Genomic DNA, 26,026 nt, shown 5'->3' with positions numbered 1-26,026 from the left:
ATGATAATGTAAAGAAAGGTACAAAGGAGGGAGTCTGACTCTTCATAAAGTCACTGCACTCTTTTCAAATCCTATTCAGCCACTTTTAATACCGATAACAATTACTTCCAACTTGAATTATGCACCTATTATGCTGTCCAGTGTGCTAGAAGAAAAAGAATGGTCACTCAGAATTTAAACATGGTATTCATGAAAGAGTTTGAGCCTTGTCAGTTACCAGTGCTGACAAAAGGACTTTTATTCTAGTTAATTTTACATTTAAATCACTATGTAGCAGGCTGTTTAGAAGAAAAAAAGGTTTTTCATTTGAACTAGATTTGGGGAGTAATATTTAGCAAAAGAATAATGTTTGAGCTGAGCTTAAATTGGAAACACTTTGCAGAGAATACATACACGTCTAACTACAAATGGAGGTTTATCAGTTTCTCTTCTGAATTCAAAAGGCCCCAGGTTTAAATGGGCCAGTCGTTGTCTGGCTTCTTCTGATAGCTCACACATTCGTCTTTTTGTATATGGAGATGGAGATCGTGATTTAGAAGCTATTGTGGGCTGCTCATAGTTCTTTGTTGCTAAGCAGTGCCTGTTTTTCTCAGGTGAAGGGGTGTTTTTCTTTAGTGACCTTGTTTGTAATCTTCCATTTGGTGTTGAATGATGCACCCAATCCAAATTATCCTAAAGTGAAAAGAGAAATTATCTGGTTTGACAGCATGCCGAGCAAAGATTGCTAGTGATGATAAAAACAAACAAACAAACAAACAAACATCTGCAAAACGGGAACCAATACCTCCGACAGAAATAGACGTATGTCAGTGCAAGTTACCCTAACGAAACTATAATCACGCAGCAATTTAGAAAAAAATAATGCGTTTAAAACCAGGAGGAGGATAAAATGCACATTGTTAAATGGCAGACTTTAAGGTTAAGCACCTGATACTTATCCAATTAGCTTGCTCACACAGTTGGTGCTAAAGACACTATATAAAATTAAGTTGAATTATGTCACTTTAGTTCATTTAATGACAACTCTGCCTAGCATATATGATTAAAAGTTTACAGATTTGAAATTATTTGCTCAACTGGCTAACACCTTTTTTTGTAAAATCTTTTAAAGTTTTTACTGTTCCGATTGTAAGGTTAAATTATTTATTTAATTTTAAAGAGTGGATGGCAACAGACTGAACTCTTGTTTATGGTTAAATTATATGCATTTTAGAAGCTGACCAAATTTACCGGGATATTTTTTTAAAGACAAGGTTATTATCAAAAAGCTATAATAATATAACTCTAATGACCCACTTTCCAATGTTCCTCTTAAGTTACGCCAATAATATAATGCAAATACCAAACCTAAACATTTGCCGGTAAAAATGGCATTTTTTGCATCCACAAATACAGGGTTTGGAGGCAAAGTTTGGCGACCATTTAAAATGCCAGCCTAGGTGTCTAGCTCAGAGTTGACACAAGCTTTAAAAATACTACATTGTGCACATGCATGGTATATTAACAAACCACAATTCTTTTGTAACCAGCAACACCAAACTAACAGTTATTAGGAAAAGAGCCAGCCCTAACTATTAACTTCTTCACTGACCAGTTTAAAAATCAACTGTCAAGATTAATACTTTCAGTATTGAAGGTTAATTTGAAATACATTATCACTCTTTTGTAATTTCAACACAAAATCATCTTTCAGCTGCCTCTACAAGCTTTATAGTTGGTGACACGCTAGAAAAAAGGCTATGCTTTGAAAGCTCTCTCAGTTGAACATTTTGGCTTTGATGTCACAGTATCATGAACTGGAATTTCAGGTAAAGTTTGGCTCCAAATTCTCATTTCATTAAACCTAATTTTTATTGGTATTTAATGTTGTATATTTTTTATTATTTTCGTTTGGAAATTACTTTTCCTTTTAAAATAAAAAGGGATGACAGACATCATTCTGTGCATATACAATACAACTGCACTACATCAGTGCATAAGAACTGAAATAGAAATTGACTACAGACTAACTGTTTGTTGCTTGCCTTTCCATCTGCACACACAGTGAGTTAAGTGTTTAAGACTGGTTTCAGAGTGGTATTTTAAGAATCTCAGGTACTTTTTAGTACATTAAAAATCTCAAGTACATGCTATAAAGAAAAGGAGTACTTGTGGCACCTTAGAGACTAACAAATTTATTTGAGCATAAGCTTTTGTGAGCTACAGCTCACTTCATCGGATGCATTGGGGCATCTGATGAAGTGAGCTGTAGCTCACGAAAGCTTATTCTCAAATAAATTTGTTAGTCTCTAAGGTGCCACAAGTATTCCTTTTCTTTTTTGCGATTACAGACTAACACGGCTGTTACTCTGAAACCTGAAGTACATGCTATGTACACTTTAGAAAAACACCAATATGATTGCATCTCTTTAAAGTGACAATGTCAACTTTTTTTTTACGTTTATCAGTTTAGAAACATTCAGTTTTCTAATAGAATGTGCCTTTAAAAATGTTGATAAGGTTTTTTTTATTTAGCTCCCCTGCTTAAGAATAGGCCCAACGTCATCACCACCACTCAAACATTCACAGGCTACGCCTTCTCTGTCTGTGCACATTCCTGCCTGCCGCCTGTTCATTTTCAGTTTTGCTGTTGCTATTACTAATAAACACTATTTTGAACAATAGGGAAAAGAGTGATGTCATCATATAAGTGTATAAGACAGGAAGCCCAACAGAGGCTTGAAACGGTAAAACTGACTATACACAAAATGCTGTCAAACACAAAGTAAACAAATTGCAGAAAAAGAGTTTCCTTCAGTTAGTTCTTCTAAAGCGTTACTAACCATTGTTTCATAATTTCCAGATGGATATTTGATTGACAAGTTGATGGTCGCCTTTTAAAATGAAGTCTTCATATCCATTACAAAAATAATTTCTCAAGATAATTACAGTTATACTTTATGTATTGGTTTGGTTTGTTTTTAATAATTTGTCATCTCCAGGTTCACCCAGCTACAGTTAGATAATGATGAGAAGGCATCTCTCCAACTCCACACACACCAGGGACTCGCACCTCAGCTGATCACAGGATATGGCAGCTGTTAATTGTTTCGTATTCGAGGAACTCTCAGCACCTACTGTCAAGCACCTAGCCTTCTCTTTACTCATGCTTGATTAAAAATTTAATCAAGTTGTCAAGCACCTCTGACAACTGTTGTACCCAAACAAAAGGAAGAAAAAAGTTTGTAGGGAGTAGCACATGCAAACATTTGACAGCATAGCTGTCAGTTTAAATCTAGAAATTAAATCACAAACAGTTAAATTATGCTAACCTGTACATGAATCCTTCCTGAACTTAACAGGCTTTCTGTAATAAGGGAGCTGGTAGAAAATCTCAATTTTGGTGCAATTCCCTAGAAGAGAGACAATAATTGAACATCAAGCTCCAACTAAAGATAAAGGGTATCAAAGAAATAAATGTCACCTAATGTAACAAACCATTCCTAATTTTAAACCATTTCCTTTGTTAATTTCAGCCTTTAATAAAGATAATTAGAAAAGACAGAACAGCAATGGTAAATGTCAAGAAGATAACATTTGCATTTCTGACAATTCAATTACAGATGATTACTGTACAATTTTGTACAACAATTAAGGTCTGACTTTTATTTCAACATATTTCTTTGTCAAAAGCAGTTTTAAAGATTTTTCATGTCATGTTACACCATCAATAAAAATTCAAGTAAAGCTTTGCAAGTTTCATTCCTACTGACTTTGTAAACTTGTTTATAAACACATTATTGCTTGTGGTTTCTGTAGCTTATGCTAAACTAATGTTTTTCAATTTACTTATATGTAAGCTTTTGGTATTCACTGATTGTGTAGAATGTTAGGAAAAAAAGTATACAGCATTAAGAGCCTACCATGTTCTGCAGATCAAGGGACAGCGGGACCCATCTACACATGCATCTTTCTCAGATGTGCAGAAGAGAGCTGGGGTCAGCTAGCGAAGGGAACCTAGGGAACCTCATCCCCCACCCCCTCCAAGGACCACACATCTATCCATGTGCAGATCCCTAGACCCGCAGAGGACACTGGGGTCTAGGTATCCGAAATGGGGGGAGGGGGAGACAGGAGGGCTGAGGGCTGGGACATTCTGCAGGACAGTTGATACAGCCTGGAGGTCCTGGGCACTGTCACAAGTGGTAGAGAAGGTGCACTACCACAGAAAGACAGAGGGGCTTTGGATTCAGTATGGAGGCAAAGGACCTCCGCACTAGTGGCTCTCATGTCTCCAGTAGGTCTCCAAGATCAGAGATTTTAGGTAGCCTTCTTCCATTGTGAACCCTGCTTCCATCACCTGGGGGGAACTCCATGAGGGAGACCCTTCTCTGCCCCTCCTTTCCCCACGCCTACACCATTGATTTCCCCACGCCCCATGAGATGGCATGATCTGGCCCCATGCTAGAATACTAAAATCAGAAGTGTAAGAGACAAAAATGCCAACCGTGATTTTTGTTACCTTTAGCCTTGACAATCATCAGGGCCCTGGATGGTGACAAATTCAATCTAGTGGTTAATTTTTTGTGAAAAAGTCAAACCACAGGGTATAAACACATCTTAAAGCTGACCTTCTTTAATCAGCACTCATTTTTATTATCTACATGAATTATCAACTGTCTAAAAAGGAGAAAATTAGAATTAATACATCTGCTATGAAAAGCCTCAGTAGAGTGCCTACTGTTCTTAAAGACACCAGGAATTATTACAGAAACTTTAGAAGTTTGTTCAACAGAGAAACAGTTTCTTGAAAGTCTGTGTTTTAAAAAGAACAAAACAAAACAAAAAACAGCTCCCCAATTGGGACTCTAATGAAAGATACTGGAGGGGAGAAAAGGTCTGTTTAAGTGATGCTGCAAATATTGCACAGAGAGAGAAGACAGTGCATTATATAAGCTGTCACAATCAGAGCAGGTTAATCATGTTCTTAGAGGTGAGGTCTGCACAGAAATGTTGAAGAGCCAGCAAAAGCATCAGCAGGACAACACTGGAGCAGGAAAAAAGAAATATAATTGTTCTGAGAGAACTCCAGGAATGCCTTATATTCTTACTGTGTGTTGTGAGCCTTGTAAGACATTTAGCTAGAGACATTATCAGCCAAGTGCCAGCTTTCTGGAGGAGTTCTGATATTCTAATCTTGGAATTCTTTCCAACTGGCAGATTAGCAGTGCTAATCAGACACTGCTTGTCACTGCCTAGCTGAAGTCCAGAACAGTAACCTTGCTTTTCCTACCTTTAGTTTTAACACAAGAAAAAGTTACTGGGCATCAAAGCACTACTGTAGCACAGCTGTCAGTCAAATATACTTATTATGGCAGCTTGTTGTAACTTTTCTTGTGGGAAGAATTCAACTGACCAGTGTTGAAATAAGGTGAGTGGTTTTGGTTCTCAAGATCATGATTAACATTTTACCATTTGCAATAAAATTTACACACATTGATTGCTGCCTACAGGGACAGCAAGAACACCCTTCACCCAAGAGGAAAGAGAGCAGAGGGGTGGGGCAGAAGCACCCATCATTCCCAACCTCAGGAATCTGAAGCAGTTCAGAGAGTAGAGGGAGACCCACCCAAAAGGAAACACAGCTGGTATGATGGGGATCTGGGAAGGAACATTTGAGACTCTTTCATCTTGGTTTGGAAGGGGAGTTTGTTTCCCTCATGGCTGCCCAAACCATCATCTAGAGCAGTGCTTCTCGAGCTATCTGATGTGGGGGACCGGCATTTTTTCCCCCCCAATGTGCGCGCAGACCGGCAGCCGATGGCCTGCGGACTGGCACCGGTCCACGGACCACTTTGAGTAGCACTGATCTAGAGAAAGGAGTTGCAAATCCTCCATTCCACATCTCTCTCTCCCCCACAAATTGTCTTTATTATTCTGGGAGTATTGTCATTACCCACTACCCCTTCTAAGCCATTCCATGTTTCTGCGAGGGAAGAGACACACATGCTTCTGCAGGAACAGATTTCACCTTCTAAAACTGCTCCGCATACTTTCCTGGGGGTGAGAGAGACTGGAGCACTTTTTTCCATTCCATCATTCCAGTCATTTTAGGGCTGCTACAGCTTTATTATGCAGATGCCGATGCCCCAGTTGGCTCTGCTCAACACCTCAACAAGAATGAAAGGCCCTAAAGCACCGCTGAACTACCATGGTTTACTACAGTGATTATTGCAAAAAGCCAATTATCTGGACACTTGTACCTCAAAGAGGTAGACAGCCTTTCAAAATGAATTCAAATGCAAATATATTTGATTTACCATAAAGAACTTTGGGAGACATGAACTAGTTTTTCAACAGAATTAAAGAATTCCAAATTTTAATTTAATAAAATTAAATTATAATAAGCTATAATAAGTAAAAATTATAATAAGCTTCATATTTAATACTCCTCAACTGTCAAATATATACCTTAAGCCCCAAACTGCAATGTGTAATAGGACTATATTTTCATTTGGGGAAAAAACCTTCCTACTAATATTAGAAGTTACAATATAAAAGTAAATCATACTGTATTAGGTTATCTATCATCAGGCTAAATATATTTGATAACATGCAGATAGGATGCTAACAAAAAATGGTTTGTATAAAGCAGTTATTGGGGAATCTCCCAAAAGAAGGTGCACCTGTGTATTGAATTTTGACATAAAAACACTCCTGGTCCAGATCTGGATTGGTTATAAGCAGGCTTCCAATTGCATCACATGATGTTACAATTTTGTGGTACAGGAGAAATCACTTAAACACACGTATCTGGATTCCAACTCGCCCAACAAAGTTTTCATTTAAACAAAGTTCATTCAAATAAAACCTATCATCATAAGCCCATCTCTGCTACTCAAGTCATTCAAATGAAGTATGCTACCTCTAACCATCAAATTAGCACCTCTACTTGTAACTGACAGGGTGATTTTTCACGTTGCCCTTATGAGGCACAGTGTACCAGCTGCAAGCCATTTTTGACCTTTAATCATCAATTTAAGAAATCTAGTAGTAATTGAGAACCAAATCATCCCAATCTCAGTGTTCTGTCACTTTAATGATACAATTATATCAAATTAAGGAAATACCTTTGGGAACTGTGTTTTTTCTTTAAAGTTGCTTTCAGGACTATCCCGTTCCCATCTGAGAATTGTCAGCTTTTAACACCTACCAAGGTGCAGGCTGAGATCAAACTTATTTTCATTTAGTATACATTTGAGCCTGCAGCTACAAAAGACCAATGCTAATTCATTCTATTCACTTTTCCAATCACCCCTCAGCAATTATGGCTTTTTTGAAAGCCTAAATGTGGCTAGTTTCTAAAATGGCTTGGCCAGTCAGTGTGAACAGAGGCTAAAGCGTTTGACAAACAAGTTCTAGAAGGGAAAACCAAAGCTATCACAGTGTCTGAATCAAGTTTAAATACAGGTTATGATGATTATTCATTCTTATTACATGAGATCCCTCAAGCTCCAATGAGTGCTGGAGACGCACCGCGCACAGTGTTGTACAAAGAGATGGATCAACAGACCTTGACCCAGAGGGTTTCCAATGTAACTGGAGACAAAATGCAACCAAAAGAGTAAGTGTGGGAAAGTGTCAAAAATAAGATTGTCCTGTTACATAGTTCAATTGCTGTACAATTTGATGGTTCCTGTTGGCAGTAAATCTAGTTTTGCACCCAGTGGATGGGTGAAAAGAAGATATAAAGGCCATGGTACTATATATCAAATCAATCTAGATACTAACTTGTTCACATTATACAAGTACAGTTTGCACATCAAGTTAAAATAACATTTCCAGCAGACATATTCTATCTTCACAAAGTTCAGCCTTGGATTAGTACTTGCCATTTCAGGTATTGAATTATCTGTCAAAAGTAATCACTTTTGGCTTGAGGTAGTTTACGAAGCTGCTCCTGTGAAACATACTGTATCATAAGTACAATACACAGATATGCACTTACTGTAAAACTAGAAGACCTCTTCATTAAAACTTCGCGATCTGAACCATGATGTCCACGAGTAAGCTTAGGGTCAGGGAACAGGAAATCTCTTATATTTTCTTCATAAGTGGCTAGAATTTCTCCCACTAAAAAGGAAATATGTACTTAATGTATTGGGAAACAGTCATGTGTAGACACACATGCACGAGACTATGCCGAAACTAGTACAATGTTTTACCTTTAAAAATTAAGAGTAAGCTCTTACTACACTAGGCCATAAGATGACTGACTAAAGTGGGACTATGCCCCGACAGTAAGAATGCACAGGATTGGGCCCTTGAGCACCTTTTACTGAAAACTGGAAAACAGGAAAACTGTATCAAATTTATGTAAAGCAGACTGCCTTTGTTGCACTAAGAGACATGTAAAAGGTTTTCCTACGACATTTCTTCAATTTCTTTCTTTCTTCCTCTCCTATGTACAGCCAATGATTTTCTAATAGTAGCAAACTTCACATCTGTTATTCTGTATTACAGAACAATTATGGTTGTTTAATCAGAGATTTAGCCAGCTGTCAGAAAGGAATTTAGGTACAATCAAAAAGAATATTTCAAGATCCTCAAATCTTGTTTTATTTTCTTTAAGGAAAAAAACAAGATCGATTATATAAATCTTTCAAGTTGTTCTACCACAGTCACTTTGCCAAGCGTCCATTATAAGCTCTCTCTCCTTCTTAAATCTCCTACGCTCCTACAACAACAAAATCCATATTTAGTTTGTTTCTTTGTGTAAATATCCCAGTAAGCCACTGAGAGAAACAGGTATTTTCTTGCTTGCTGTAATGTTATTAAGGACCTGTACTATGGATGCTTTTAATTCCACAGTTCTCAATCAAGTCCTCCTTCAAACTCTATTTTATTTCCAATAAAATGCAGATTTATAGTATCCATGGGAATATCTGAATTTCATTAAGATAGATTTTTTTATAATCACACAAACCTATAACAGAAATATGACAAATCATTATTTATTATCTTCACCTCTCCCCAGAGACCTGTAATATTTATAGCGTGGATAAGGGTTTTCCCCAGCAGTCACCATTAAAATAAAATAAAAGTGTCATTTTGAGAACAAGATTATACACTTTGAAACCTCACAGGAGACCACAAGTGAATTCTGATGCCTTTAATAAGTATGCATTGTGTGATTTCGGTTTATTTTCAATTTTTAAAGTATTATCACTTTCGTAAGCCTCAGAATGGAACATTTCAATATTAGCTTTATTCTCTTTCAAAAATGAGATCCTCTTCATCTATTAACATTTTATATTCAGAGGACTATTTGTTGAAGAGCTTTCTACATGGTTTGTATGTTGAGAAAAATGATTGTATGTCCTCACGGAAATTCACCGATTAAACTGCATAATTTATGAAGAGATTGATACAATACCTGGAGGAACAAGTTGTATTAGTTCAAGTACTGCTGTGTCAACTAGAAAGGAAAAAAAGTTTTCAAAAGTCAAAAACTAAACTATGATCAGAAGTAATTTTAATATGCAAAGTAAAAGAGCACCCATTCACTGATTTAACCATCTCAGCAATGTATTCGCTAATGTATTAAGTTCAATTAGGAACACTTTATATGAATACTGCAAATCTAGGCTAACACAATGGAGTCCTCAGGCACTACCATAATGCAAATAATAAATTATTGGCTCAAGCTTGTAACAGACACTGTCAAGTATGGCAGCAGATGGATTCAATCCTTTGAAGAGACTACAGAGAAGCCATGAAGTTTGGATCCTGTTTTGGACTGTAATTCTCACAAGGTTTGAGGGGACCTAAATTCGGAGTTTTAGTTCAGGCACAATACTATTTTAATATGATTTGTCATGTTCCATGTATGGCAGGATTGTTCATTGTGGAGTCACTCTGTTTAAAAAAAAATCAATCATTTGACAAAGTAAAACGCTCACTGAAGTTCAAAAGTATTTGAACACAGCTTGCTATATGTGGTCAGTTTGTTGAGTTCATGAAGTCTTTGTATATGAACAAGGTACGTTTTTAACTGTTTTAAATTTCACTCTCTTGAATACACTAGAAGAAATGTAAAATTTAGAGATTTCTGGAAGTGCTTATTTATCTGTATTCCTGGTAAGTTATTACTATCAAAAGAAGCCATCACATCCTCTAAAACATTCCTAGGCTCACATTTGAAGGATCACTCTTTGAGCAATGACTATTTCATTTAATGGTCACACATATTTGTAGCAGATGGAGTACTGATCATTCCTCAGCCACTAGGGTTTCAAAGAGATAGCAAGAATGTTTTCCTGTTCCCAATCTAACCCCTCAACTCTCAAAAATATCTTTAGATTCCATATTATTAATATAATATTAGCCAGCAAGGGCTAGATCCACAAAGGGATTCAGATGCTAAATGCCAGTTTAGACACTTAAGTTTCAAACTTTAGAGCCTCTAAACCCTTGCTCAGTGGCCACATAATCCTGTAGGAACCTAAATTACCCAGAACCGTAAGTTTTCACTGGTAAAGTCCCTTAAGCATCTAAATTTGTGACTGTGGGCATGAGCAAAACTGTTTAAGTCACTGAGCAGCTCGGAACCCAGCTCACGCAGGGCTCTCAATCTCTTCTGTTAAAGCTGTTTTACTTTGTATGAAATACTTAAATATTCCTTGAAGCAGGGACTGGACCAGAGTCTCCCAGGAAAGAGCACTAACCACTAGGAGACAGAGTCTCTCTCTTTTTCTTTTGCCCCATGACTATTTTTAAGGAACTTAACTCCCCACTGCATTGTATACAGAGTCTAAGCACCAAATTCATGGGCAGCAGAATGCCTACATATTAGGCACTACAAAGCTGAGCCTAAGCACTGTTTCTGAGGATCTAGACCTAGGTGCATACAATATAATGTATATAAAAAGCAAAACCTACATTCAAGTAGCTCAACAAGTTCTCCAGGATCAACTACATCAGTAAATACCTAAAACAAAAGATTTAAAAAAAATGTAATGGACACATTTGATCAGAAATAACAGATGTGCTTAGAGAAAACTAAAGTTTCTCTTTGATTCTGATTATTGCAAACAGTACTATTCCCCCTTCGGGGGCGGGGGGGTGAACAACAGAAAACTGAAATTATAACCTGGCACCGAGACAGAATATATTTCTTAGAAAGACAGCACTTTTGGTCATCTGATTTCTAACCATTTCAAGATTCTTCCTCTCCATCTAAATTATGTGAGCTACCATAGATAAAGAGCCATGAACATGAAATTGCAGTCTGCACAAATTTCAGCAATATAAAAAGACAAATAGCTGATCTTGTTAGAAAAGTTCATCTTTCATCTTTAACTGAAAAAGATTAAAGGGACAATGTCAGCAACTTTAATTATTGGGTTTTCTACACTGAGCGATCCCACAATTTTTTTAGATATTTGAAAATAGAATTATTCTCCCTTTTGTTTTTTCTTCTTTCCATTTGTATAATGTTGATAAATTCTTCTGGCACTTGTAACTGACCTGAAAATAACATGACACATTTTCATTATGTTCTTGTTTGTGCATAACTATTACTGATCATGTCAGCACTTGGGAATACCGTTCATTCACTAACGACTGCTGTAAAGCCAGAAAGGGAAGCTCTCTACAACATTTTTGCAAGTCCTGAAAAAATAGTGACTAGTTTGTTATTATAATTTCTAGGGGAAAATAGATTAATAAGTTATACTTCAGTGGAGATGTTCTTCTGCAGTTTAACAGTTGCAACGTATGCCAGAATTGTACTCTATTGACAAATACGCTATGTTTTCATCTTCGGAATATGGACTGTAACATTACAGAATCTTTCAGTGAGATTTTTAAACAAACATCACACCCAATTAGAGGGTAAACAGCAAATTTAGCTGCAGATGGTGGTGTTGGAAGTTCAGCAGCTGACACTCTTCTCTCTGATTCAATACTGAGCCAATGCCTCAGCATGATGTTGCGAGGCATCCTATTGTTGGAGCTACCAAACTTTTGACGATGTAAAAGTAGAGAGCCTGAATACCTCAAGCTATTAAATGACACTATTTGTACGAGCATGGATGTTCTTCCCAGTTCTCTGACTAAATTCCTACTTAAGAAATTGCACTCTATAAATGCACCTAGATTTCTCCCTCAGTTTCAGTTGAATACAGTAATCAGCACTTCCTGTCCTAAGTTGTTTTGTAGTCTGGTTGTGCACTGTTAAATAGCTGCTATGTTCCATTTCCATCCTGCCTTTCGGTCGTGGGTGAAATTATCCCTCTCCATTCCTTACCTATCTCACAAAGGTGTTGTTGAGGCTTAATTGGTCAGTCTTTGAAAGTGCTTTGGGATACTTGGATGAAAAGCACTAGAGACGTGCAAAGTATTGTTATTCATGAGTAGTCAAAAACCGGAATCATGTTTGTAAGGTACAGAATTTCATTATTCCTACGTCACTCACAATGAAACTAGTAGGGACACAGAAGAAGTGATAGGCAACGGTAAAATACAAGACTACAGTGCCATCAAGGGGGCTCTTGCGACATCAAACCAGGAAAGAGCAGAGAGCTGTCACCAGAAAGCCCAAGCTCATATTTCATCTTTTTGCTTCAGACTGTTTTTATAATCTTACTTTGTGATTTTTAATTTTCATTCTTCTCCTTATTCCCTACTTGAATTTTCCATTTTGACCTATATTTAAGGAGCATAACAGTTGGCAGGAACTAAGAGGAGCTATTGGGAAAAAAGATCATTTCATAAAAGAAGAAAGAACAAAAACCTAAAAATCCTCATGATATACTTTGGTCATATGTTCACAAATTTATTTTTAAATTACTATATCTATAATTAAAAAACAAAAGTATTTTGTGTTGAAGAGCTGCAGAAATTAGTAGTAATACAATACCATTTTCGGTGTGATCATTTGTGTTTGGGGATTCTGGTTCTTTGTTTTTTACATGCTTATGTCCGATGTTATGATCATACCTTTTCAAATACTAGTTTCTTTTCTAAGAAGAGTGGAAATGCTGCAGGGACACATTGAGTCCTTTTGTACTGTCCAAATACACAGGCGCTGAGATAGAGTTCGCTTTTGTCTTTCAGCAACACTCCAGGGCAAGTTATCTGGAAGAACAACATATTTATTATACAAACTGAGCTTTAGCATTAGAATTATTGGTTATGTTTGGGAGAAAAAATAGAATGGGCTAAGATGAAAATAGTTGTTTGCTTGGGAACCATATGGTAACATAGTTCAGTGGCACACCCTCCTTTTCTAAAGTAATTCTAGCTGTACTTACTTATAGTAAGGCAAATACTTATAGTTTTAAAATATTTAGGACTAAGTTCTCCCCTAGCGTAAGCAGTCACAGCTCCATTAACTTCAGCCAGACTCCCCAACCTTAAGGTCACACTTTATAATAACTGCTGGTGTTCACGACCCACATCATTTAATCACTAAGGGTTATACGGAGCAAACAATGACACACGAGATATCCATAACATGCCCCAAGAGCCAAAAGCTGTCCAAGTCCTAAAACGTAGCCTCCCGGAGTGAGGACTCAGCTGATGAACTGGTGGTTTTTGAATTTGTTCACAAGCAATAATCTGCCTAAGAAAGGCAGATTTGTTTTAGGGTTGGGGTTTGTTTGTTTTTTTAAAGTTTATGTAAATGTATGTGGGAATTAGGTGTAGCTCTTGGGCTCCCAGAAAGTTGCCAATGCAATTCCTGATGTTGCAAAGTTTGCGTACTGCAGAGGAGTACCAAAGGGAGACTGGACTTTTTTACTAGAGTGATACTCTGGACACTGCTGGTGGGTGGCCAGTGCACTGTCTTTCACATCTATTTCTAACTCATAGGTTTAGTTCTCGGGCTAGTGAGCATCTCATACATTTTTTCAAGCTGTGATGTACATCACACAATTCTCAGCTATTCTCTCACATTAAGAACACACACAAATCTCTTCCCCACAGCTACATGTTATTTTCTCCAATTCTGATGGTTCTGCTGTGTGATCCAGCTAGAGAATTCCCAGTCACCTTTCACTTCAGTTTATGCTGCTCTCATATTATCACAGTATTATAAATGTGAGGTTGCCTCTTTCAACACAAGGTTGCAGGAGAAGCAGTGCTCAGATTTTCAATTGACAGCTAGAAGAGAAATGGAGCAGAGTGACAGGAATTAAGTGAGGTACATTTGCTACAGTTCTTCTCTCAGATGAACATGAGGAATACCTACTGGACCTAAAGAAGGATTCTTCATATGTCACAGAAAAATAATCCTTGAATGAAAGAAGTTATGGAGCCTAAATCCAATGGATTTGTGCAGTGCTCAATCAATTTGTAATGAAAAAGGAGCCGGGGCTCAAGCAAAAAAAAATGTTTTACATTCATAACTGATGCAGCAAGCTCAGATATGCTGGAGCTATGAAGGGCCAACCCTAAAGGTGGTTAAGCACTGGATTTGTGGAATTTAATGGGGACCTGTGGTCTAAACAAGAAAGTCTGTTAAAACATATATTAGCTAAGCAAAAGGTTTCCCCCTCCAAGAGCTATTATCTCTGATGAAAGGCACCAGGCTAACAGTCCTAAAGATTAAAGCACACCTGCCAAGCATTATACTTTGCATGAAACTCATGCATACATAAGTATGAATGCGAGAGAGACTTCCCCATAAGGCACCCTGTTGCCTAGGGGAAGATTCTCTGAGCTACAAACTGAGACAATGTATTTGTCTCAGCTCTTCAACTGAATGCTCTTAATATTTCTGTGCACTTCACAACCCTTAATAACCAAGGCCTCATATCTTTACCTTAGTGGATGCAGCTAGCATTCCCCCATTTTACAGATAAGAAAAATGAAAGCTTGAAGGAGGTCACTGAAGACAAGTCTCCAATCCGACAGACCCAAGTTTCATCCAGTATCCCATTTTGCCTTGCCAGAAAAATGAACTTCTTCCCCGATCAGGGTTCAGGTATACTGGAAGTTTGCACTTCTGCTGCCCTGTAGACAAACTGAGGGCTTCATTTAGCTGAGCTGCAAAAGCATAAATCTACAACTTTTAAAGCCAATTTATGGGCATATACCAGTGAATTACAAATATACATTTTAACTCACGAAATAATTTCCATAAAGTCACATGGAGCTGCACAGACCTTGGCAACTACGCTGAAACCCCTATTTGATAAGTACAATGGACAGTTTTACTCTATGTTTTGTTATGTGCTATGTAAAAATATGTTAATATTATCCGTAAAACAAGTACAGTTAGGGGAGCGACAGTGGTATACCCAAACTGATCTCAAAACAGACCTGGAGGTACTACCAGTAAAGATACAGTAACAAACTGGATCAGCATCCATACTCATTCAATTTGTGTCTTCTGAGCCAAGCTTTCCAAAAATGTGTGGTCATAGTGGTCTTGTAATGTAATAAGCATCCAATAAGAAAAGGAATGAGAACCACCAAACTCATTTCACATAAGGGGACAGCATATTATAATGAACCATGATCTCCTTTCAAGGGAAGTCCCACTGTCTGATTTTACATGCAGTTTTAGGCCTGTGATGTGTGTGTATTTAACTAACTCCAGTCACAGAGCTTCAAAAATCCACTTGCCTACTCTCTAATAACAAATAAGACACTCTCAGTGTCAAGGACAAACAATGCCCATTAACTCCTACAGAATTTTCACTTACAATAAGGTGTTAGCCAATACGGTTTGTGACAAAGCTCTGTGTTGCCTCCGTGGGTCCCGCATTTCCCGGTGGATTTCACTAGCCTCAGAGGCTCACTGTGACCCTCCACGTAACCCTTCTTTCTCTAGAGACAAGGGTCACAGTCTACTTAGCCATTTTCATCATAAGCCAGCGAGGGAGGGGAGGAGAAGTTATCCTTCCTTGCACAGTCTCTGTTGTCTCCCAGTCTCAGTGATTAATCAGGGGGCAAAGGTGGGGGCGGGGAGCCTGGGCCCACCCTCTACTCCGAGCTCCAGCCCAGGGACCCTAATAGTATCAGCTATGGTTGCCGACCTTTTAGAAACATGACATATACAATTCCCTGGGCTACTTCCCCCATAGCAGCCCTCACTTCCTCAAGCTCCACTTTACCCTTACTCTTTCCTTGGGCCTGATATGGTGTGTACTACAAAGCCTCTCCAACAGCGCAACTTCCTCCCACAGCTCCTGACATGCACCCCCACCTGACTAACTGGGAGGCTTTTAACTAGTTTCAGCCAGCCCCTGATTGGCTTCAGGTGTCCCAATCAACCTAGCCTTCTCCCTGCCTTCTGGAAAGTTCTTAATTGGCCCCAGGTGTCTTAATTGACCTGGAGCAGCTGCCTTTTCACTTATCCTGGTACCAGGGATTTGTTTAGCCTGGAGCTAACATGTCTATCTCCCACTACTTTTCTATAGCCATCTGGCCTTGCCCCGTCACATATCCCCCGACCCCGCTCAACACCATAGAGTTGGACAACTTGGGACGCCAGGCAATATGCTCGTGACAGACCATCAGCGTTGCCATGGTGGCATCCAGCCCTGTGCCGTATGCGGAACTGGAATGGTTGGAGGGATAAGAACCACCTGGTGACCCTTGAGTTCTTTTCCTTCTTCCGCTGCATCCACTGGAGGGGTGCATGGTCCGTCACAAGAGTAAATCGCCAGCCTAAGAGGTAATAACGCAGTGTCTCCATAGCCCATTTGACAGCAAGCCATTCTCTCTCGGCTACTGTGTTTTTCTGTTCTCTTGGGAGAAGCTTTCTGCTTAGGCAGAGGATCGGGTGTTCCTCTTCTCCCACCATCTGCAACAGAACTGCTCCCAACCCCACATCGGAAGCGTCTGTTTGTAAAATAAATTCCCTGTTAAATTCTGGGGCTATGAGTACGGGGTCATTACAGAGGGCCGTCTGAAGGTCTGTAAATGCCCCCTCTGCTACGTCAGTCCACTTTACCATGTCTGGACCTTGGGCCTTCTCCAGGTCTGTTAGGGGACTTGTCCTAGTGGTGAAGTCGGGAATAAACCGTCGGTAGTAGCCTACCGTGCCTAGGAACGGACGGACCTGCTTCTTTTGGGTCGGCCGGGGCCAGTTTTGAATTGCCTCTAGCTTATTCATTTGGGGCTTCACTATGCCCCTTCCCACAATATATCCCAGGTACCTAGTCTCTGCTAGCCCTATGGCGCATTTAGCGGGATTAGCAGTGAGGCCAGCCTGCCTTAAGGTGCACAGTACTGCCTCAACTTTCTCCAAGTGGGTTCCCCAGTCTGGCATATGGATGATGACATCATCTAGGTATGCAGCTGCAAAATTAGTATGGGAGCACAGCAGCTTATCCATGAGGCGCTGGAATGTGGCTGGGGCCCCATGGAGCCCAAATGGGAGGACGGTGTACTGGAATAGCCCATCCGGGGTGGAGAATGCTGTCTTTTCTTTAGCTTCTTTGGTCAGAGGAATCTGTCAGTACCTTTTTGTGAGATCCAGTGTAGTCAAGAATCAGGCACTACCCAGTCGGTCAACCAGTTCATCGATGCATGGTATGGGGTATGCATCAAACTGGGATATTTCACTCAGTCGGCGAAAGTCATTACAGAATCTCATGGTACCGTCAGGTTTAGGCACTAGAACAATTGGACTGGACCACTGACTGCAAGACTCTTCAATAACCCCTCATTCTAACATTTTCTTTACTTCAGCCTTGATTTCCTCTCTTTTGGCTGCTGGGATTTGGTAGGGTCTCAGTGTTACCTTGGCTCCGGGGATCGTGCGGATATGGTGATAGGTCTCAGTCGTCTGCCCTGGTTTTGTGGAGAACACATCTCTGTTGCGATTAATCATGTCGGCTGCCTCGATCTTTTGGATCAGAGTCAAGTCGGATGATATCCTCATTTGCTCGTGTAAGTTATCCTCCTGGGGAAGGGTCTCCTGCATGACTAAGCATGCCCCTTAATCGTACCAAGGTTTTAGAAGATTGATGTGGTAAATTTGCTCCGATTTCCGGCGGCCTGGCTGCCGCCCCTTATAGTTCACTTCTCCCACGGCTTCGATTATTTTGTAGGGTCCCTGCCACTGGGCCAACAGTTTACTTTCTGGTACTTTGGGCACCAGTACCATCACCCGATCCCCTGTTTGGTGGTTATAATGGGTTCGTTGGGTCTCCTTTGCTTTCTCCAAGTGTTCCCGTACAATGGGCGTAACTCGGGCTATCCGATCTCTCATCTGCAGTACATGCTCAACTATGTTCCTTCCGGCATTTGGCTCCTCTTCCCAAGCTTCTCTGGCTATATCCAGTATGCCCCAAGGGTGGCGCCCATATAGTAGTTTGAATGAAGAGAAACCCGTGGAGGCTTGCAGGACCTCCCAGATGGCGAAAATGAGGTAAGGCAATAGGGTATCCCAATCTTTCCCATCCCAGCTCACCACTTTCCTGGCCACCACCTCATGGCCTTGAGGGTCCTATTGAACCTCTCCACAAGGCCATCTGTTTGCGAGTGGTATACAGAGGTCCGTAGGGCTTGTACATGGAGCAATAAACAGAGATCTTTCATCAACTTGGACATGAAAGGTGTCCCTTGATCAATATCCCAATATCTCCTTGGGTAGCCCAACCCGGGTAAAGATCTGTACTAGCTCCTTAGCTATTGTCTTGGAAGCTGGGTTGCGCAGGGGAACAGCTTCCGGGTACCGGGTTGTATAGTCCAGTACAACAAGCACATGTTGGTGGCCCTGAGCTGTCTTCTCTAGGGGCCCTACCAGATCATAGAATCATAGAATCATAGAATATCAGGGTTGGAAGGGACCTCAAGAGGTCATCTAGTCCAACCCCCTGCTCAAAGCAGGACCAATCCCCAACTAAATCATCCAAGCCAGGGCTTTGTCAAGCCTGACCTTTAAAACTTGTAAGGAAGAAGATCCCACCACCTCCCTAGGTAACGCATTCCAGTGTTTCACCACTCTCCTAGTGAAAAAGATTTTCCTAATATCTAACCTAAACCTCCCCCACTTCAACTTGAGACCATTACTCCTTGTTCTGTCATTTGCTACAACTGAGAACAGTCTAGATCCATCCTCTTTGGAACCCCCTTTCAGGTAGTTGAAAGCAGCTATCAAATCCCCCCTCATTCTTCTCTTCCGCAGACTAAACAATCCCAGTTCCCTCAGCCTCTCCTCATAAGTCATGTGTTCAGTCCTAATCATTTTTGTTGCCCTCCGCTGGACATTTTCCAATTTTTCCACATCCTTCTTGTAGTGTGGGGCCCAAAACCGGACACAGTACTCCAGATGAGGCCTCACCAATGTCGAATAGAGGGGAACCATCACGTCCCTTGATCTGCTGGCAATGCCCCTACTTATACATCCTCAAATGCCACTGGCCTTCTTGGCAACAAGGGCACACTGTTGACTCGTATCCAGCTTCTCATCCACTGTAACCCCTAGGTCCTTTTCTGCAGAACTGCTGCCTAGCCATTCGGTCCCTAGTCTGTAGCGGTGCATGGGATTCTTCCGTCCTAACTGCAGGACTCTGCACTTGTCCTTGTTGAACCTCATCAGATTGCTTTTGGCCCAATCCTCTAATTTGTCTAGGACCCTCTGTATCCTATCCCTACCCTCCAGCGTATCTACATGGCTATCCATTCGAAAGGAACCTCTATTATTGGAATAGGTATCAAAGGAGCCCGCAAGTGCGGGCGAGGGCTACGTAACTGACACTCCAGACAAGAGGTGCAGTATCGCCGGACATCTTCATGTACTCCTGGCCAGAAGAACCTCCACAGGATCCGTGCCTGGGTTTTCTCTACCCCTAGGTGTCCTCCAAACAGGTGACTGTGGGCAAGACTCAATATGGCTTTTTGATGTTTTCGTGGCACCGGAAGTTGTTGTATCTCTTGCTCCTGCGTTTGCACCACGCGAAACGGGAGATCTTTCTTCACTATAAAGTAAGGTCCGGGACCCTGCACCTTCCCATCCACGGGTATCCCATCGATCTCGGCCACCTCTTTCCTGGTGTTATCATATCTGGGGTCTTCCGCCTGGTCCCGCCCAAAAGTCTCTCTCCCGGGACTAACCTGCCCAAGGTCACAGGGGCCGGCTTCTGCTTCTTCCAACAGCTCGCCACCATCATGGCTGGGGGCAGCTTCTGGCTCACCTTCTGTGGTGGAAGTTTCTCTGTTGGCTGCTCGCATCCATCTGCCTACTAGAAGGGAGGTCTTCTGGCCCTGGGTCAGGATCTGGGCTCCCAAGGCCTTTGCAGCCTTCCTCTCTTTTTTTTTTTTTATCTTCCGGGTCTTTTGGGGGGCTGAGAACAGATCCTGAGAAATCTCAGCGAACATCAGGGGTTGACGTTCCCCCGGTGACGAGTCGCTGTCCTCAGGATCCCCACCTCCCTCCAGCCTCTCCGGGGGGAGTAAATTATCAAACCCTGGATAGTCCCTCCCAATGACTACAGGATATGGGAGTTTAGGAACTATGCCCACGGTCACCTCAATGGGGTTACCCTCAACCTCTGTCTCCACTGGGATGGTGGGGTAATGGCTCATGGCCCCATGCACGCATGCCACTGCTACGCATTTGGCTTGTAGCAGCTGACTATTTTTTACCAGCTTACCCGATATGAGGGTGATAGCACTCCCAGAGTCCACAAGCGCTGTAGTCTCTGCTCCATTTATCCTCACTGGCCTGGTGTAATTATGCGGGGCTAATGCGACCTCCGCGAGGTGGATAAGGGAGCATGGGACCTCCCAATCCCCCAAGTTACATTGCATAGGCTCCTCAGTGCTGGGACACTGTGCTGCTATGTGTCCCCACTCCCCACCTGCATAACATCTATAATTGCTTTTAATCACTCCCCTATCCCGGGGGTTAGGAGGTTTAGTCCCAGGGTTCCCCTCACTCAGGCCAATCCCTTCCTTCTGGGGTCCCCGCTGGTTTTCGCCCCCCCCCCCTTTCCACCTAGGACTCCCCGGGGATTTGGCTGCCCAACCTTCCAGGATTGGGGTCGGGTGCTTGCTTCGAAAGGGGCCTTCCTTGGGTAGTCGGGTCAGTTCCCTGGCTGTCATCCGTCTTTCTACCATTGTGATCATCTCGTCGCACGTGGACGGATCGTTCTGGCCTACCCATTTGCGGAGATCTGGCAGCAGTCCCCACATGTAATGGTCTATGACCAGGTTCTCCAAAATCTCCTCCGGCCTGCACACCTAGGGCTGTAACCACTTCTGTGCGAGGTGTATGAGGTCGAATAGCTGGGACCTCGGGGGTTTGTTCTCTTGGTATTTCCATTCATAGAACCTCTGGCCCTTACCGCTGTCATTACCCCTGATCGTGCTAGGATCTCTGCCTTCAGACGGGTATAGTCAGTGGCATCCGTGGCAGGCAAGTCAAAGTAGGCCTTCTGGGTCTCTCCACACAAAAAAGGGGTGAGAATGCTGGCCCACTGCTCCTGGGGCCACGCCTCACGCTGAGCAGTCCTTTCGAATGAGAGGAGATATGCCTCTACGTCATCTCCTGACGTCATATTTGGCAGACAACCAGTGGCCCTCAGGGTTCGCATCCCGTCGGACCCCCAGGCCTGGGTGGTGAGGATCTTCAGCTGGTCCACCACCGCTCTCAAGAGGGCACGATCTTGGGTCGCCTGGCTCATCAATAATTGATTGGTTTCCTGCTGTAGCCACATAGACTCCTGTTATGCCATTGCCTGAACCCAGGTGGCCTCCTGCTGGGCTGCTGTGGCTTGTACCAGAGCTCTTACCACCTCCTCCATTGTGGTATAAAGCAAACAAACAAAAACAAAAATCCAAAATCCCAGTGCACTTTTTTTTTTTAAAAAAAAAAAACCCTCTTTTTTCTGCCATGCTGTGAATGAAATCCCACTCCTGACACCATTTGTGACAAAGCTCTGTCTTGCCTCCATGGGTCCCGCATTTCCTGGTGGATTTTGCTAGCCTCAGAGGCTCACTGTGACCCTCAACGTAACCCTTCTTTCTCTAGAGACAAGGGTCACAGTCTACTGAGCCATTTTCATCATAAGCCAGCAAGGGAGGGGAGGAGAAGTTATCCTTCCTTGCACAATCTGTTGTCTCCCAGTCTCAGTGATTAATCAGGGGGAAAAGGTGAGGGGGGGGGGAGAGCCTGGGCCCACCCTATACTCCGGGCTCCAGCCCAGGGACCTTAATAGTATCAGCTATGGTAGCTGACCTTTTAGAAACATGACATGTACAATTCCCTGGGCTACTTTCCCCATAGCAGCCCTCACTTCCTCAACTCCACTTCACCCTTACCTCAGGGCCTCCTTCCTTGTGCCTGATATGGTGTGTACTACTCAGCCTCTCCAACCGCGCAACTTCTTCCCACGGCTCCTGACATGCACCCCCACCTGACTAACTGGGAGGCTTTTAACTAGTTTCAGCCAGCCCCTGATTGGCTTCAGGTGTCCCAATCAACATAGCATTTGCCCTGCCTTCTGGAAAGTTCTTAATTGGCCCCAGGTGTCTTAATTCACCTGGAGCAACTTCTAATTCACTTAACCTGGTACCAGGGATTTGTTTAGCCTGCAGCTAATATATCTATCTCCCACTACTTTTCTATATCCCTGTTATTTCATTAGTTGTCCCCCGAAATTAATTGGAATCTAGGTCCTGTGGATCCCCCTTCTAGGCTGGGGGGGATCCTTTAGCAGTGGACAGGCTTCGCCCGCCCACTTCCCAGATCCCAATAAGACTACTTTTCTATAGCCATCTGCCTTTGCCCCGTCACAGGTTGCAAAGGTAACCTTCCAAATGTGAATGGAATGTAAACAGGTGCAACGCTAACTTCCTTAGCCTGCAGACACACAGCTCTAGTCATCGGCATGTTGCTGCAGGTAAGAAGTCTCTAGCTGGCAGTGAAATGAAGAATCAGGTGAATTTCACTCTGCAGCTATTTGGGAGAGGTACAGGCAGCATCAAAGGCAGGCACTTGAGCTATTCTCTAGGAAGGCGCATTCAGAACCGACGCAGGTGGACATAACTGAAAAGCCTGCTTTGATTGCAACCTGGAATCTTGAGGGTGGGAAGGGTAGCAAATATCCCTAATTGCAGCAGCCAGAGGCGAGGGAGTAGGGGCTACCTGTCCCCATACCCCATTCAGCACCCAAAACCTGGGGTGTGAGGAGGAACCAAGAGAAAATACTAGTTCTTCTTTCCAGCAGCCAAAAAGGGCTTTTTGGGGAGAAGGGGGGAAGAAAGTCATATTTCATCAGACAGCCATAGATACAGGCTAATACGAAATCTACCAAGCTGCCATCCCCGAACAACTGTAGGAAAGCTGGTACCCTCCCCATCCTTCATCTCATAACAAGTACATGGTCAGGTGGCTGTTTTAGAGCAAACGTGCAATTACCAGCAGTAGGAACAAATCAGAAACCAAAAACACCAGCTCCATCTCCACATAGCCTCTCACTGGCAATGTGAGGACAATGCACTTTCATATTTTAGATGGCATCCAGGATTTTTCTTTGTGCAAAGTACATTCAGGAACCAGTGGGCCAATATAACCAATAGATCAAAGCGAGCACTGACCATGCAAAGTCAACCATAATCCCAACCTCACTTTGCCAGCTGGCATGCAAGGTGTCTCCGAAGGTCTAAAAATTATGGTGGGGGATCATGGGAAGAGACAGTTATGTTGAGTAAATCAGAATATAGGTATGCTACTTTGAGCGGTCACAGGTGAGGTCACATGACTCCTTCATAACATTTCAATTCACAGTCGTCACCTGGAGAAATAGATGACACTTGTCTCCTGGCAAGTCTAGGGTAAAATATAGCAGTCTCCACTCCTCCTCTTTTACCTAAAACATTTTAGTCCCAAGGAGAAACTGCAGGGCAGGAACCGCCAGGAAGAATTGATCGCTTCTTTTGCAAGATTGCCATGAGGAAGGCACTACCAAATTCATGGTCCGTTTTGGTCACTTTCACAGTCATGGGATTTTAAAAAATCATAAATTTCATGGTGTCAGCTATTTAAATCTGAAATGTCAGCGTGTTGTAATTGTAGGGGTCCTGACCCCAAAAGGAGCTGGGGGAGGGGTGCGATGGCAAAGTTATTGTAGGGGGGCGGTTGTGGTATCGCTACCCTTACTTCCGCCCTGCTGAGCTTTGAAGCCAGCACAGACGTGGGAGTGGCCATACCATGACCCCCTGCAATAACCTTGTGATTCCCCCCTGCGATGCCCTTTTGGGCCAGGACCCGCAATTTGAGAAACACCGGTCTCCCCCGTGACATCTGTAGCCAGGAGAAATACCAGCAGACTAGATTAATTCAATCCCCCCCCCCACTTTGCCCAGATCTCCAGCGGCCCCCGGTCTGCGCGGGTTTCACCCCCTAGGAAGACTCTGACCCCGGGGTCCCGCGCTCAGCCCGCCGCCCCGCAGGGGCCGGGCAAGGCGAGCGCGGCCGGCGGAGGAGGCCGAAAGTAACGGGGACCCGGGGGCCTTTTAACCCACCGCCCCGCGACAAGGCGGCCCGGGGCTGTCCGCGGGGGGCGGGGCCAGAGCGGAGCGGGCATCGGGAGCGCCGGACTCCATCTCCCGGCGGGTGCGGCCGCGGCCTTCCCGTGCCTCAGTTTCCCCGCCGGGCAGCGGTCTCCTCCCCGAGCGCCGGCGGGAGGGGGACAGAGGAGCCAGGAGCCCGCCACGCCCTGTCACAGCACAGCCCGGGGGGGGGGGAGGCGGCGCGGCCCCCCCGCCGCCGCCCACTCACCGAGCGGAGCTCCAGCTCCAGGGCGCAGACCAGCGCCTTCCGCGGCATGGGGGGGGCCGGGCCGGGGGCCGCGCGGGGCCCTGGCCGGAGGGGGAAGGGCAGCTCCGGGCCCGCACAGGATGCGGCGCTCGCTCGGCCCCGCCCGCAGGGAACAACGCTGTCGTCGTGGCAACCGGAACGCTACCACGTGACCCGGGGCGGGGCTAATGGAATGACGTTGGCGCCATGGGCCGGGTTCGACCGAGCGACGCCCTCGGCGGCGATGCGCATGCGCAGAAGGCTGACTCCAGTAGCCGGGCCGCGCTCTGGAGGGGGCACGGCGAACAGAGCGGGAGGGGGCGGAGCTCTGTGGAGCGGGGGCGGGGCCACGCTGCGCTCCCTGCATCCCCGCGGCACCAGCCACTCAGCTCCGCAGCGAGCCCTGGCTGCAGGTGCCACGGGCGGGGTAAGAGCAAAGGAGCGGCCAGAGTGGGTGAGAGCAAAGGTCCAGCCAGCCCAGCATCCTGCCCGCCGACAGCGGCCAGTGCCCCAGAGGGAGTGAGCCTAACAGGTAATGATCAGTGATCTCTCTCCTGCCCTCCATCTCCACCCTCTGACAAACAGAGGCGAGGGACACCGTTCCTTACCCGTCCTGGCTAATAGCCATTACTGGACTTAACCTTCATGAATCTATCCAGTTCTCTTGTAAACCCTGTTATAGTCCTAGCCTTCACAACTTCCTCTGGCAAGGAGTTCCACAGGTTGACTGTGTGCTGAGTGAAGAACTTCCTTTTATTTGTTTTAAACCTGCGGCCCATTAATTTCATTTGGTGGCCCCTAGTTCTTATAGTATGGGAACAAGTAAATAACTTTTCCTTATTCACTTTCTCCACACCACTCATGATTTTATAGACTTCCATCATATCCCCCCTTAGTCTTCTCTTTTCCAAGCTGAAAAGCCCTAGCCTCTTTAATCTCTCCTCAGATGGGACCCGTTCCAAACCCCTAATCATTTTAGTTGCCCTTTTCTGAACTTTTTCTAATGCCAGTATATCTTTTTTGAGATGAAAAAAGAAAAGGACTACTTGTGGATGTGGGTGTACCATGGATTTATAAAAGGGCAATAAGATATTCTCCATCTTATTCTCTATCCCTTTTTTAATGATTCCTAACATCCCGTTTGCTTTTTGATTCTTAACATCCCCTCCCAGCACCCTCCACCCACCCATCGCTCCAGTGCTGCGAGCCCCTCCCACTCTGCCCCTCTGGTCCTGCACAGCCCCTCAGCCCCGGCCCTGCACCTCACTGCTGCAATCCCCACCC

At 43.5% G+C, this 26,026-nt stretch overlaps 1 protein-coding gene across 6 annotated transcripts in view; it reads right to left on the bottom strand.

The window, feature by feature from the left end:
- Nucleotides 1-24,918, bottom strand: part of SPATA6 (spermatogenesis associated 6) — a 59,220-nt gene extending 34,302 nt beyond the window's left edge. The window contains exons 1-8 of one of the 6 annotated variants that reach the window (XM_043490586.1): nt 24,725-24,904; nt 23,573-23,738; nt 12,982-13,119; nt 10,921-10,969; nt 9,416-9,457; nt 7,988-8,112; nt 3,312-3,392; nt 394-672 (exon numbers count right to left, since the gene is read on the bottom strand). In XM_043490586.1, the coding sequence (XP_043346521.1) occupies nt 394-672; nt 3,312-3,392; nt 7,988-8,112; nt 9,416-9,457; nt 10,921-10,969; nt 12,982-13,119; nt 23,573-23,587 (729 nt within the window). In that variant the 5' untranslated portion in view covers nt 23,588-23,738; nt 24,725-24,904. The other 5 variants (XM_043490585.1, XM_043490587.1, XM_043490583.1 and 2 more) reach the window with 5 other exon arrangements.
- Nucleotides 24,919-26,026: the final 1,108 nt, after the last annotated feature.

Source organism: Dermochelys coriacea, chromosome 8, assembly GCF_009764565.3.
Source record: "Dermochelys coriacea isolate rDerCor1 chromosome 8, rDerCor1.pri.v4, whole genome shotgun sequence".
NCBI classification, from domain to species: domain Eukaryota; kingdom Metazoa; phylum Chordata; order Testudines; family Dermochelyidae; genus Dermochelys; species Dermochelys coriacea.
This window is presented reverse-complemented; position numbering and strand designations above follow the sequence as displayed.